The sequence below is a fragment of the Oncorhynchus tshawytscha genome, linkage group LG03 (assembly GCF_018296145.1).
Source record: "Oncorhynchus tshawytscha isolate Ot180627B linkage group LG03, Otsh_v2.0, whole genome shotgun sequence".
Taxonomy (NCBI): domain Eukaryota; kingdom Metazoa; phylum Chordata; class Actinopteri; order Salmoniformes; family Salmonidae; genus Oncorhynchus; species Oncorhynchus tshawytscha.
Window position 1 is genome coordinate 44,165,247 of NC_056431.1, and position 16,321 is coordinate 44,181,567.

A 16,321-nucleotide genomic window follows, 5' to 3' on the forward strand; every position below is an offset into this window, starting at 1 on the left:
TTAAAGTTATTTCCATGTCTAACACTTGTATCTTTTATCAATGTTTATTATGAGTATTTCTGTAATTTGATGTGGCTCTCTGCACTTTCAGCGGATGTTTGTTTGAGACAATGCATTTCTGATCATAACACACCAATTTCAAATTAGGTTTTTGGACATAAAGATTAACTTTATCGAACAAAACACACATTTATTGTGTAACATGAAGTCCTGTAAGTGCCATCTGATGAAGATCATCAAAAGGTTAGTGATTAATTTAAATGGCTATTTCTGATTTTTGTGAGCCCTCTCCTTGGCTGGAAAATGGCTATATGGTTTTCTATAACTAGGTGCTGACCTAACTTTTGGTGTGCTTTCGCCGTAAAGCCTATTTGAAATCGGATACTGTGGCTGGATTTACAATAAGTTTATTTTTAAAATGGTGTAAAGTACCTGTATGTTTGAGGAATTTTAATTATGGGATTTCTGTTGTTTTGAATTTGGCGCCCTGCAATTTCACTGGCTGTTGGCGAGGTGGGACGCTCCCGTCCCACATATCCCAGAGAAGTTAAAGTAACAAACTTTGGCCTTCCGGATAGCCTGAGTGCACTTATTTCTCATTTGCCTGAACATTTTTGCCAAATGCAATTGTTGAGGTGGAGTAACTCTGCAAGATCACAGTCGAACCAGGGGCTGAACCTGTTTTTAATTCTAATTTTCTTTATGGGGCGTATTTGTTAATAATACCACAGAAAATATATTTTTTTAAAGTTGCAAGCGTCTTCAAGCTGATTCTATACCATTTTACAGAGGCCAGTTCATTAAGTTTTTTAGCAAGTGTCAATGACAAATCAGGACAGGTTGTTTCACTGAGCAGCCATTACAAACACAGGCTGTTAAATAGTGATCACTAAGGTCATTAGAGAAACCACTGGACTGATACCTATCAGAATTATTTGTGATGATAACATCGAGGAGAGTAGCCTTTTCTGGGTATTTGGAGTCATACCTTGCGGGATTGGTAATAATCTGAGAAAGATTTAGGGAGTCCCATTGCTTTAGGACTTGGTCAGGTGTTTTAAGCATGTCCTAGTTTAGGTCACCTAGCAGGACAAATTCAGACAGTGTAAGGGGCTAGGAGAGCTCTTAGGGCAGGTGGGGTACAGGCCGGTGAGGATGGAGGACGATAGCACCCAGCAACAGTCAACAAAGAACTACTTGAAAGTTTAATGCTTAGAACCAACAAATCAAATTGTTTGGGGACAGTTCACATGACAGAAGACTGGATCCAAACATTACACTGTTGATTTGAGAATTTTACATTTACTCTACTTTTAGCCGCATTTGTTGATAACCAAGTCAGAAAATATACTGGATACATTGAGTAAAATCATAAGAACATTCCTGGAAAATGTGGGGTCGGTGCAACACAAGACAAAAAATTACAAGGCTTGAATGAGGTCTAACTGGTGTCTCCAAGTGGCCACACCTTTTCAACGTGTGCACAGTAATCTCAATGCACTTTTATGACTCAAAGAAGAGTCTTCAACTATAAGGTGTTTTTTTGAGCTCTCCTAGCTGTGCCGTTGAACTACAGCAAGCACACTGGTAGTTTTATTTGGAACACAGCACTGCATCCCTGCCATCACACAATTCCGGTTGTTTACCCTATCCAAAAACAACCCATTATAATTGGCAATCTGAGTCATAGATTCATTCTGTTCATAACAACCCAGGGTATGACGACATGTCATCTGGTAACTGTACATCAAACATAGTGATCCTAAACATTGACACTGTACAGTGCCTTCAGAAAGAATTCATAACCCTTTACTTACTACACACGAAAGTTGTTTTTCTCACCAGCTACACACAATACCCCATAACGACAAAGTGAAAACATGTTTAATTTCTTTTTGCAAATGTATTTCAAATTAAATACAGATCTATCTCATTTACATAAGGAGTCACACCCGAGTCAATTCTTTGTAGAAGCACCATCGGCAGCAATTACATCTGTTACATCAACATTTGCCAATTATTATTTTCAAATCATTTCAAGCTCTATCAAATTAGGTGTTGATCATTGCTAGACAACCATTTTCAGATATTGCCATAGATTTTCAAGTGGATTTAAGTCAATTCAAGATTTAACACACCCCTCAGAAACATTCGCTGTCTTCTTGGTGAGCATCTCTAGTGTAGAGCAACTCTAGCCTTGTGTTTTAGTTCATTGTCCTGCTGAAAGGTGAATTAATCTCCCAGTGTCTGGTGTAAAGCAGACAACCAGGTTTTCCTCTACGATTTTGCCTGTGCTTAGCTCCAATCCAATCCATTTTTATTTTTTTTAATTCCGAAAAACTCCCCGGTCCTTAATGATTACAAGAATACCCATAACATGATGCAGCCACAACTAAGCTTGAAAATATGTATAGTCATATTCAGTAATGTGTTGTATTTGTCACACCTATTCCCGCTCTCCCTCTCTAGCGCTCGAGGGCACCAGGCTGCCCTTCATTATGCACACCATCAGCGCTCATTGGACTCCACTGGACTCCCTTACTTTATTGATTGCCCCTCTATATCTGTCTGCTCCTCAGTTTGTTCCCCATGTCAGCATTGTCGTTTAAGTTTCCCCTGTCCGTATTCTGTTCTGTTTGTTGGTTATTAAATGTTCACTCCCTGTACCTGCTTCTCATCTCCAGCGTCTATCCTTACAGAATGCTGACACCAATATGTGAAACATCAGGGAGTTTTTGTTTTTGACGTTGGGTCCGGGTTCCATCGCCGATGGAACTGGGGGTGCCTCAGTTGGCCCGAGCGGTTTACTTGCCTCGGTTGGCTCGGCAGGCGCCCAACCCACGTCATGCCTCAGCCAGTTCATCGGGCTCCACGACTCAGCTGGCTCGTCGGGCTTCTACGCTTCAGCCAGCCCGTTAGGCTCGCCCAGGTGGGCCAGGTGGGACGCCGGGTGGGGCACCAGGCTGCCCTTCATAACGCACACCTGTCACCATCATTACGCGCATCAGCGCTCATTACTCACCTGGACTCCCTTACTTTGTTGATTGTCCATATATATATATATATATCTGCTCCTCAGTTTGTTTCCCGTGTCAGCATTATTGTCGTTTATGTTTCCCCTGTCCAGACACTGTCCGTTGACTAAATGTTCACTCCCTGTACCTGCTTCTCATCTCCAGCGTCTGTCCTTATAGTATTGGATTTGCCCCAAACATAGCACTTTGTATTCAGGACAAAAAGGTAATAGCTCTGCCACATTTACTGCAGTATTACTTTAGTGCCTTGTTGCAAACAGGATACATATTTTTTCCTTCTTTCCACAATGTCAATTAGGTTAGTATTGTGGAGTAACAACAATATTGTTGATCCATACTCAGTGCCATTTTCCTTTTCTCTGAAGATTAACTCATTCCCAACTCCAAATGTCTACCCAAACTTCAACAGCAATGAGCAGCACAGTACAATAGTTTAGTCAGCCACTCTGGACAGTGAATTAACTGGATAAACTACAGTGTACTTACCTCGGTACTGCACACAGTATCTACAACAGGATAATAACACACCTGGAACTGGGGAGTGTTACCGCTCTCTACTATAATTCTACAACATGTGGTCATAGCATTGGTGTCAAGGTGAATGTGAATGTCAGCAGATACAGATTGCCGGGTGTGCTGTTTGTTAGACCTGTGGTTCACAGTTTGAACATAGCTCTGTGTGTCACACCACTCCATAATTTTCTTCAGATTAGGCCACACCTAGAAAACACAATTCCAACTGTACGGAGAAGAGGAGTTAACCCTTTCCTTACCTCTGCCTATGACACAATCAAATGTTTCAAAAGCCCTTTGAAATAGGGCTGGGAGATATGTCCTGAAAATCATATAGCATTTTTTACATTTTTTATTTATGGGCGATTCAAGATCTAAATAAGCTTTGTTGCACAATTAAAAAAAGGTCAATACACTGCATTTCAGTCAGGTATACAGTCAGGTATACAGTCAGGTATAATCAAATTAATTCAGGGCTTGTAAAATTATATTTAGGCTAAATAAGCCTTCCAAAACCATAAGACCCACTAATCATTTTATTTGATCAAATTAGTTTAACCTGTTTTTTTTGCAATAATCACCGATCTGGCTTTCAAGTCTGTCTATGACATGGTTTCAATTAGGAAAACGTGGCGCCGGACATTTGACCAGCAGCATTTTAATTTGCCGGACATTTGAGAACTTGACCGTACCCATATGCATAGGTTGCGTAACCTGATTGGGGCATCCACCTACGGTGCTCAGAATGACAGAAATCACATTTATATTAGGGTAATTCATATAATCAGAATATGCAAGTCGAGGATGAACGATGTGCGGTCCTTCTTACCGAATTCTGATGTGCACTTTGAAGATGTTAGAATAACTGTATTTTTCTCAGCCAGCAAGACGAGTAACGAACAGCAAAATCACTGGCCTTTGTCAACCTACTACCCCCTATAGTAGAAAAGTTGACCTATTCTATTGGTCAGCTTGTCAAGAAAGAAATAGCCTATTCCAAACAGACTCTGGGACAGTTGTGAGATGATAGAGTCCAAATTCATACAACCAGTTACCTTGAAAAGCAATTAGTCTGATGCAACAGATGAGAATGTTAAGGATTCTTGTGATACAGGCATTTGGAACAGCGCACCAAAACATGCATTCAAATTCATTTGATTGATCACCCAGCCATTCTTTGAAGTAAGAATAAAAGCTACGCAATATGACATAAAACGATAGATTGCGCAAAGAGATATCTTGAAGATAAAACGTGTGGAAAAGACTAAGGTATAACCCCAGTGTTTATGTTGACCATTTATCACGAGGCCTGTACAGACGGTTCAGACTGCTGCAGCAACAGACTACTACCGACTCAGCTGCTATGGGAATGCAGTATATCGTATCCAACGCCCCATCTAGGTGCTCTGTTATCCAAATATTAACATGAAGATATTTCCCCCCCACCATTGCGTTAATGCATTGACTGACTGAGGAACCTGCGGCAATACAGACATTTCGACTACAGTAAATCAAGGAGCAGAAGTGGTCTGCCCTATATTATCTGGCATACAGAAATATGACAGTGTGCACGTGTCAACAAGCCAGTGGGTGGTCTCCGGGTAGTATAGCAGGCAGTAAACAAAAAAGGTCCAACGTAACTTTGACGTAAATGTCACCTAGTAATTAAGCCTAACCTTCAAATAACCATTATGGCACTTCAGGTTGGAATACTCAGCTTCTTTGTTGTTGTTTTTATAGTTAGTCATTTTTTTTACACCTTTATTCTCCACAATTTTGTGATTGCGATCTGGTCTCGTCGCTGCAACTCCACAACTGGCGGGAGAGGCGAAGGTGGAGTCGTGTCCTTTCTTTCTTATTTATATTTACTTTTGATACTTAAGAATATTTTAAACCAAATACTTTGACTTTTACTGAAGTAGTATTTTATTTTACTTTATTTTACTTTAAAAAAAAGGTAGCTATGCTGTTACTCAAGGACGACAATTAGGTACTTTTCCCACCACTGGTCAGAGCAAACACAGTTCAACTGATGACCGAGGTCAGCCTGCAGGCACCCGGCCCGACACAAGGAGTCGCTAGAGCGAGATGAGCCAAGTAAAGCACCCCTGGGCAAACCCTCCCCTAACCCGGACGACGCAGGGCCATTTGTGCGCCGCTCTATGGGATTCCCGGTCACGGACGGTTATGACCCCAGGCTGTAGTGATGCCGCAACACTGCGATGCAGTGCCTTAGACCGCTGCGCCACTCGGGAGGCCCGGAATACTCAGCCTCTGATGGGTACAAAGCGTCAACTTAAGTTGAGATTCCTTAAGTAAAGCACAACCTCTATTTTTAAAGATGCATCAAAGCCGAACAAGCAGATTAAGTACAGAGCTAATGGGATAGGAGTACAGGTGTCTGAAAATCAGTCTCAACGAATTTACAATCCATTCATTTGCGAAAAACAAACAGTAACTCTCCATATGTGCAGCTGCAAACTGTCTTTTGAGCCTCGGTCAAGGAACATGTTCAGAATGGAAGTCTCCTGCAGCAGCTTGACAAAGAAGACCTTTCTTCCTCAGACGACAGGTCCCCTGTACAGGCTCAGGTTGCACACAAAGACCTAAATCCTGCTGCAGGCTGTAGCACAAAGCACTTCAACTCTCCTCTGATAGCAGGCCAGGGCTCCAGAGTGACCCACCATGCCACGCCAGGCAGGGCCAGCTCAAACCAGCACACTGTCTGAGGCATTGTCGACTGAATACCCTAGTCAAGCACTACTAGTGAGGTAAACTAGAATCATTCTGTATTGTGCCACTAGAGGTGAGGACAGACTGGTATTGAAAATGAAATGGAAAGACACTTCGGTTGAAGACCAAACTGTCAAATGCAAATCTTTCTGCTTTTCAGATAATTGAAAAAGACAACAGTTGTGATTAGACAGTCAATCCCCTTTTTCAACTGATATTCAAACACCAACAGCAAGGGCCAACCTGTCACCGAAATTACCCCTATTGCAAAAAGAGAGTGTCTTTTCTCCTGAGGCCTGTTTGAGAGGGAAAGAACTCTGCTTACATAACTTTACTCTCTAGGCAAGTAAGGCTACAATTGTGGAAACAAATTGTTAAGTATTGTAACAGAAGCCATCCCTGCTTGCAATATCATCGTTGACGTTTAAAGGAAAGACCAGAGGAAGCATTCCACTTTCGAGTCAACACATAGCAGAAGACGCATCTCATCCTCGTGTTGTTAAGAGATACTCCAGGGTGGAGTGTTTTCAGGAAGTGCATGCTTGAGGAAAACCTAAAGTGCCGTGCCCACTTCAAACTGTCTGGAAGCAGTTCAATCATGACTCATCTAAAATAGGACACCCACCATTTTACAGATGGCACCCTAAGGAGTATAGAAGGCAAAAAAAAATGAAGGGTGCGAAAAAGCTTGCGGAAAACAATCTTTCATTAATAACTAGTAAGCACTTTGTCCCAGACATATGCCATGCTATCTACCTTCAGCCTGTTAGAATTGAGAAACAAGGAGGGAAGAATGATGAGCAGCACATGCCAGGGCAAGACCAAAACGAAGAATCCACCATTTCACAACCACGGGAAGAACACTATCAACCAACAGATGTCACGTCACACTTACGACCTAGTCCTAACAAGGAGACACCCTTTAACCTTAGCGTTACATGGACAAAAAGACTGGTGATCATAAATCGATCCATCGTTTGTACAGGAGTTTAGAAGTAATGCATTCTTCACTGAAACAGTGTTTGATAATGGAGTTTGCAATGGCTTGAATTTCTGAACACATGTGTGTGTGTCTCTCTTCACTCACACTGTTACTGAGCTCTATCAATATGTGAACTGTTACTGTAACACAATGACGTGAAGTGTAAAGCTAGGCTAATCTCTGCTATGTCGTCCCTAGGACAGATGCAGCACACTGTTTGTGTCGTCCTCCAGGTCAGCTACTGGCCCCCTCTCACGGGACCCCCTCCCTAGGACCCTATGTCAGGCCAATTGGGGCCATCCACACCCTGTGATAACACACGAGGCCCTGGATAAACATTGACCAGTATATAGGCTGTGGAATGCCCTGAAGTGATTTTTTCCCCCCTGATCTGCCAAAATTGTTGATAAGCTGTGTTGATGGGAGATATCACCCAACACCCCCCATGCCCAGCCCATTTCATTTTGACGCCTTTCACAAATTAGTTTTAGGCCATATAGCCCAGCCCTATCTCAATATTTTTCAAACCTATGGGCAATTCAAAATTTGTATATATATTTGTTTTCTCTAAATAAGCTTTGTTGTACAATTAAAAGGTCAAATACACTGCATTTAAAAACAGTCAGCAATAATCTAATGATTTCGGAGCTTGTGAAATTAGGCTGAACGTACACTACGTTCAAATGTTTGGGGGTTCGATTACAGGCTCAAAATGGCCAGAAACAAATAACTTTCTTCTGAAACTAGTCAGTCTATTCTTGTTCTGAGAAGTGAAGGCTGTTCCATGTGAGAAATTGCCAAGAAATGGAAGATCTCGTACAACACTGTGTACTACTCCCTTCGCAAAACAGTGCTAACTGGCTAAGAATAGAAATTGTGGGAGGCCCCAGTGCACAACTGAGCAAGAAGACAAGTACATTAGTGTCTAGTTTGAGAAACAGACACCTCACAAGACCTCAATTGGCAGCTTCATTAAATAGTACTTAGCTAACACAACGTGTCATTGGAACACAGGAGTGATGGTTGCTGATAATGGGCCTCTATACGCCCCTGTAGATACTCCATTAGAAATCAGCCGTTTCCAGCTACAATAGTCATTTACAACGTTTACACTACATTTCAGATCAATTTTGGAGGGATGGAGGGGGAAAAAGTGCTTTTCTTTCAAAAACAAGGACATTTCTAAGTGACCCCAAACTTTTGAACGGTAATGTACGCATTCCACAACCATAATAATGTCATTATTTATCAAAATAGTTGTATCTGCTGTTTTTCCCCCAAACAATCACTGAACTAGCTTTCAGGTTGGTCTATAAAAAAAGCCCTTTTTGTTAGAAATTTTACCATTCACTAATAACGTAGCAGGCATTATAGAAAATTAACACCATTCTCATAAACAAGTCCATGTGCTAGTGAGTAGCCAGCTAATATTTATATTTCAAGTTTGGCTAATTTGGATCTGAATTCAGCTAACAGTTGTATTGTTAGGAACACAACATTCTGTCTGTCTCCAACTGTTTGAACAGCATGCTAGCCTGTCCAGTTTGTTCAAATGTTGAAATCAAGTGGCCTGCCTTGTTTCTAAAGAATGAGAACAAGTTGCCAATTCCTCACATAAATTGTTTTACGCTTATTGCACATTTATAAAACACAGATTACACAGCTAGTATAACAATCTTTATTTGACTAAAAATCTGCTAGCGATACGTGGTACCATAATGCGCGCGCGACTAACTGAGCATTCATTTTCCAGAATGTTCATTGGTACATCTGTTTCAGTAGTATCTGCTCTGTTTCAAATCATGAGGAGTTGAAACATTTAAAAAAAGGTTATGGTTTGAAACTTCTCATCTATTACAGAAAAATAATGTCTCCCATGTGTTTTGGTGTCCATATGACCCATTCTGTTGGACCAAACCTCAAATGCAAATAGCAAGTTGAAACCGTTTGTCAGAGAGGAAGATGGGATATCCCATCTGTTGTTGTTGTTGAGTGGTAGGAGGAGAGGCTTGGGTGAAAGAGGCGAAGCAAGAGGTTTCACTCTCGCCAAAATCTGTCCAAAATAAGCCCAATGCATTTCTATGCTCTTATTTTGAACCTAAGATTGTCACCTGCCTTCCCGCCTTTGGGACAACGACTCCCATTGTTAGGGCGGAGACATGAGCGTCTCGTCATTATATACAGATCTCTGGTGTAAATGGGAAGGTGCACAGCACAGAAGGAGCGAACAAGACCGAAAAGACAACGTGAGAACAAGCGTACATAAACGCTCATAAAAACAACGCTACAGGCATTAGGAATGAACATAAATTCAAATTAACTTGATATATCGCCCAGCCCTACATTCCCATGAGTGCCAGTGGTAAAGGAGAATGCCATGCACAGATAAGAGTACCCTCTAGCTTACCATCTTCAAGTCACTCACCAGCAGTGAACTGAGCATATTGACCAGGCGGATCATTAACACAATAGATAGGAGGGAGTTCTGAGGGCAGGAATGTGTTTGTTCCCAAAAGGATTTAAGTTCCGCTCGCTCGTAAAAGGTAGAGTAAATAGGGAATTATTGGTTTTACTATTCCCACCATTATCATGAAATGACTTGGCACCGGTCAGTAAAATGAGATCATACGAGTTGAATTAACATCTACATGTCTTGTTGGTCAAGAGTCCTTACATGTTGACTAGGCTTGGGTGATATACCGTTTATAGCGTATACCGGGGAATTTCGAAATACTGACGGTAATGATTTTCAATATCATTTGGGTTGAGGGCACCCTCGTCTTGCGGTGGCGAGGGCTACGCCACTGCTTTTACGGTATATAGGTTAAGTATAACCATTTTTTAAAATCCAACACGTGTCAATAAATTATATCCAGCTCAGGGCTCCAGCTATGCATTTGATTTGCTAACTTGCTAGTTAAGTGGCTACATGTCAAGATGAAGCTTCTTGGTTACAGCAGAGACATTCAATCCCCCCCTGGATTGCCTAAATTCTTGTGCGTAAATTAAAAAATAAATACATACATACAGTACCATTCAAAAGTTTAACACACCTACTCCAGGGTTTTTCTTTATTTATACTATTTTCTACAACGTAGAATAATAGTGAAAACATCAAAACTATGAAATAACACATATAGTAACCAAAAAAAAAAAGTGTTAAACAACTCAAAATATATTTTATATTCTTTAAAAAGTAGCCACCCTTTGCCTTGATGACAGCTTTGCACGCTCTTGGCATTCTCGCAGCCAGCTACATGAGCTAGTCACCTGGAATGCATTTGAATTAACAGGTGTGCCTTGTTAAAAGTTAATTTGTGGAATTTCTTTCCTTAATGCGTTTGAGCCAATCAGTTGTGTTGTGACAAGTTAGGGGTGGTATACAGAAGATAGCCCTATTTGGTAAAAGACCAAGTCCATATTATGGCAAGAACAGCTCAAATAAGTAAAGAGAAACTACAGTCCATCATTACTTTAAGAAATTAGGTCAGTCAATTTCAAGACCTTTGAAAGTTTATTCAAGTCCAGTCGCAAAAACCATCAAGCGCTATGACGAAACTGGCTCTCATGAGGACCACCACAGGAAAGGAAGACACAGAGTTACCTCTGCTGCAGAGGATAAGTTCATTTCAGCCCAAATAAATACTTCAGAGTTCAAGTAACAGACACATCAACATCAACTGTTCAGCAGAGACTGCGTGAATCAAGCTTTCATGGTCGAACTGCTGCAAAGAAACCACTACTAAAGAACATCAATAAGAAGAGACTTGCTTGGGCCAAGAAACATGAGCAATGGACATTAGACCGGTGTAAATCTGTCCTTTGAGTCCAAATGAGACACAGGATGATCTCTACATGTGTGATTCCCACCGTGAAGCATGGAGGAGGAGGTGTGATGGTGTGGGGTTGCTTTGCTGGTGACACTGTATGTGAGGTATTTAAAATTCAAGGCACACTTAACCAGCATGGCTACCACAGCATTCTGCAGCGAAACGCCATCCCATCTGGTTTGGGACGGTCATTTGTTTTTCAACAGGGCAATGACCCAACACACCTCCAGGCTGTGTAAGGGTTATTTGACCAAGAAGGAGTGATGGATTGCTCCATCAGATGACCTGGCCTCCAATCACATGACCTCAATCCAATTGAGATGGTTTGGGATGAGTTGGACCACAGAGTGAAGGAAAAGAAGCCAACAAGTGCTCAGCATATGTGGGAACTCCTTCAAGACTGTTGGAAAAGCATTCCAGGTGAAGCTGGTTGAGAGAATGCCAAGAGTGTGCAAAGTTGTTATCAAGGCAAAGGGTGGCTACTTTGAAGAATATAAAATATATTTTGATTTGTTTAACACTTTTTTTGGTTACTACATGCTTCCATACGTGTTATTTCATAGTGTTGATGTCTTTACTATTATTCTACAATGTATAAAAATAAAGAAAAACCCTTGAATGAGTAGGTGTCCAAACTTTTGAATGGTACTATAGAGATATATATATATATATCAAGTGCTATATATATATATATATAGTATGGTACAGAAACAGTATGAAAGTCTGAATACTGCCCAACCCTAATGTTCAAAGGCTGATTCACAGTGAATGGAAATCATCATTCCCCAAGAGTAGGCCTCCAACCAACCATCAACAAGTCATCGGAAGAGCCATGATGAGGTTGTTTATACTGTACAGTACAGTTAAGTCAGGGTTCCAACACGTCACTCCAGTTCCCTCCCGACTATCCTCATTCAGCTGGGGTTCACACAGACCCCTTAAGTAATGTCAACAATGTTTCCATAAATACAGCGTGGAGCATTCTGGACTAACATCCGGAAATGTCTCCACTACTACTAGCCTAGATCCACAACATTGTTAACAAGAGAAATATGTGACCCTCAGACACACCAGCTTTAGGCAATGCCTCAGTAATTACAGAAGCTTAAACACCCCATAGTTTGGGTTCTCATCCATGACATGCTTCACCTGATACAGTGCTACAGCAGCCATAACATCATCATGTGTAACAAAGACACTCATTTCCTATGTGGGATCTGTCAATCAAGGCACCAAAGAATGCCCTCCACAAATAAGTCAACAACCTGAGCGAAAGTAGACTTCCTTGGTTAATAAATTTGATCCAAAAGGGCGCCAGCTGTGACATTGTCCAGTATATTACCACATGTACAATTGACCTCTCTCAGAACTTTTAGGCCAGACAAAAGCTAGCTAGCTAGCATGAATAGAAACCATATAGTAAGGTTCACATTCTCTAAGACCCCAAAATGAAAGCAATTAACATCAACTTCACTTCAGATTATCAATGTAACATTCCCTCTTCTCAATGCTTACCCGTATCGGTGACGTTGAAAACTTGATCTTCCTCAGTGGTTCCGGTTCCTCCTCATCATCTGAAAGCCCAGGGGCCTCCTCATACTCCTCCTCACAGAGCTGCTCTTCATTCTCCTCCTCGGGGGTCTGGTCAGTATCCCCATCATCCACAAATGCTGTGTTCTCTCTACCATATGCCACTGGGGAAATCTTGCCCCTTCTGCCCTGTTCCTCCTCAGCAACCTCCTCTGCATTTTCCTCCTCGTAATCCGCGGTTTGATTTACAGGATTCGTGTCTTCTCTCCACTCCTCTTTCAATTCATGCCGTGACTCCTCAAATCGACTTCCTTCTTCCTTCTCCAGTGTAATCTCTGTCTCCTTGCCGTCATCTTTCTCTGAGATCGGCTGATGGTGGTCATCCTTCTGACTGATCGCCTTTGGTGGCGATTCTTTTAGCTCAACTTTGATCTCCTTTGGGGGTTGAACATGCACTTCCTCAAAAACATCGTCTTCAATATTCTCCTCTTCGTTCTCCTCGCTCTCTGATGACTCATTCTGTACCACTACGAGCTCAGCCCGGACCGTGCCAGGCAGAGACGAGGCCTGGGTAGGTGGCTTTTCCCTGGTGGGACTCCGTGCCACATGCCCATCACTCTTGGCACTGTTGGAGGTTTTGGCCCTGTTGCTACTGTAAAAGCTATTGGCAAACACAGAAGGCTGTTTTTGATCCCTGGGGGGTGGACTGGAGGGTTTTACTCCGTCGCTACCCACAGATGGTCTACTGAAAGCATCACTGGTTGAGGGGGAGCGCTTGTAAGCGCTTTGGCCACCTGGGGATACGTGCTCTGGGGAGATGGGCTTTGGAGTGGCATTGGCTGTTGTTGGGAATGTTTTGTGAGTAGTGTTATTGAATGGGGAAGTTGGTTTGAGAATGACACCGGTAACTATGGAGGTAGGTTTGTTAGTGGCATCATTAGTTGGAATGGTGGATTTGTTAAAACTGTCCCTTGTCGGAGATGTAGGCATTGAGCGATCTGAGAGACTGCACACTTTAGACAACATCTCTGTGGCTTTTGCCTCATTGTCACAGTCCACAATGAAGTTGTCTAGCCGTCTGGACATGGGTCCAGCTTTCAGTGACACCCTGGACACATGTTTAGTCTCCTCAGTATCGCTCCTCTCATCTGGCTGGCTTCTCGTCACTGGAGTGGGACCAGGCTCTGTTTTGATGTTGCTAGTTTCAGTGGACCCTGACAATCTCCTGGTACTTTTCCCCCCATCAGACACACTGCCCAGGGGCACCCGGGTTACAACTCTGTTGGGAGACTTCTCCGCTGCGGGTTGTTCTTTGATAGTCCTCTCAAAGAGTTTCCTGGTCGAAGAGAACTTCTCTGCCAAAGCTGTTTTGTCAACTTCGACATCTTCTCCCTTGGGGGTTTTGTCTAGACTTGGAGATTCTGGGCTAGTGGCACAGCTCAAACTTGTTTTGTGTGTGGTGACTGCAAATGGCACATTTGGTGGGGAGACCTGGGACAAATCAGCTTTCAACGTTGTTTTCACCTCTTGAATCTCTTGTTGCTGGCCATCCATCTGGAGGAAAATATTCTTTATCTTGTTTATCCGATTGCCTAAATGCCTCCCCCTCGTGTCCTCCTGTGTGTCGTTAGAGCCATTTGCATATGACTTTGCAGCACCGTCCGATTTCGTCCCATCAAAAGTACACTTAATAGCGTGGAAGTCCGACTTGTAAGCATTTCTATGCGGGGACGCACTCCTCAGTGCCCTTTCTCCTTTGCTCTCGGCTTTTATCATTTTCAAATATTTACTGGGAGTATCTTGGGAAGAGGCGATAGAAGTTAAACTTCTGAGTGTTTCTTGTTCCCCTATTGTTGTTCTCAGTCGACCAGTGACACGGATCCCTCAGATTATTCGGCGTCTTGGTCAGGGAGTCTAAATCATGCGTAATGTGGTGGTCATCTACAGAGACAAGAGGAAAATACACTTTCAAAACCTAGCTGTTAGTACTATTCGAGCCTATCCAAAGCAACTTCCTATATACCTTGCAATCGCATTCTTCCGGCTGCTTCAAAGCAAATTACTTTTCCCTCACCACTACATTGTCGTAGACCAACTTCTTTAATTATTGAACGTGAGTGGGCTTTTAAGAGCCTATGATAATTCGTAGCCGGTCAAACACTGACAATAAAAGTCAATAAAAATAAGCTAACTGTGCAAAACACGTTAGATACCAAACGTCTTTTGTGGTGATCAGTTTCATTGTAACAATTACAAGTAAACTGTGAGCGAAACATTTCAGAGCTTTACCGCACGCAAATTAACTTCCGTTGTATTTTACCTCTTACGATACTTGTTTCTTCATCCTAGGTGCTGAAGGCTCCTCATAATGCAACTCTTGTGTAATTTATACTCCCGAACTTGTCATTTCGTTACCGCCATCACTCCCCTTTCCAGTTTTCCTCCTTCCTTGTACTCCAGATACAGACAAATCGCGCTTCCGCGCGTACATACCCTCGCCCTCTGGCGCGCCACACGATCAGACACAATCGGGGGCGCGCACACCAAAACATTCCAGGACGACAAACCCCCATCCCTTCTTGAGTGCGTGGTTGCGCAGACACATTAAATATTTGAGGAATAGATTTCCTTGAGAAGCTCACCCACCGCTCTGCCGCATATGAAAGATTTCAAATGTCCTCAAACAAAACCTATCTCAGGTAGCTACTGTATGTATCTTCAGCAGCTTCTCTATCTGATAGTGATAGTTTTGGTGTAAATGTCTCAACAGCAATATGGTGATTTGATGTTCCAACAAGTGGGTGTGATTTTGGTGAACAGTCTAAGAGCTTGTGTGAAATAGGCTTGGCATGATGCAACGCAGATACCTTACGACCAACCTTAACTTGGTCTATTTTGCCTCCCGAATGACACAGCGGTCTAAGGCACTGCATCACAGTGCCAGAGGCATCACTACAGACCTGAGTTCGATCCTGGGCTGTATCACAACCAGCCGTGATTGGGAGTCCCATAGGGCGGCGCACAATTGGCCCAGCATCGTCCCGTCCGAGTTAGGGGAGGGTTTGGCTGTCATTGTGAATAAGAATTTGTTCTTAACTGATTTGCCTAGTTAAATAAATAAATCTTAGCGATACTACAACTGCAGAACAGTGATGTATGTGTCATAATTCGATTGTGTAACATTGTTCCAGAATAGCTGACCTGAAAAGAAACTCAAAAAGGTACATAAATGGCACTATATTACCTCACTGAAGAACTGTGCTGCCTTGCAGAGAAGCCAAACTAGTTTCTCAAATGCAAATTCTCTCTCTCGTATTCTGCCACTGTGTACTCTGTTTAGGGCCAAATGTGTCAAGCAATTATCTTTTTGTTTTCTCATGATTTTGGTTGGGTCTAATTGTGTTGCTGTCCTGGGGCTCTGTTTGTGTTTGTGAACAGAGCCCCAGGACCAGCTTGCTTGGATTTTTGTCCCATTCTCTCAGTCATTCTGTAGCTGCCAGACTATGCAGCCTCTCAGAAAACAGTGTTTGCCTACTGAGGATGGAAAAGTACACTGAAAATGATGAGTGCCGTTTTACAGGAGAACATCAACACTGGTGGTGTTTGCACAGGTAAGGAGAGCTCATCTTCTCTGTGAAGAACACACCATAACACTTAGTAAATAGAGGATATTACTTCAGAGTTGACTAATCATTGAG

The 16,321-nt window shown here is 42.4% G+C and overlaps 1 protein-coding gene across 3 annotated transcripts in view; it reads right to left on the reverse strand.

Annotated features, from left to right (window-relative positions):
• The window catches only part of LOC112236632 (neurabin-1), a 43,165-nt gene extending 28,051 nt beyond the window's left edge, over window positions 1-15,114 (reverse strand). For 2 of the 3 annotated variants that reach the window (XM_024405236.2, XM_024405221.2), the window contains exons 1-2: window positions 14,944-15,114; window positions 12,609-14,564 (exon numbers count right to left, since the gene is read on the reverse strand). In XM_024405236.2, coding sequence (XP_024261004.1) covers window positions 12,609-14,399 — 1,791 coding nt within the window. In that variant the 5' untranslated portion in view covers window positions 14,400-14,564; window positions 14,944-15,114. The remainder of the gene's footprint in view (window positions 1-12,608; window positions 14,565-14,943) is intronic. The other variant, XM_024405230.2, reaches the window with a different exon arrangement.
• Between the last annotated feature and the right edge of the window lie 1,207 nt (window positions 15,115-16,321).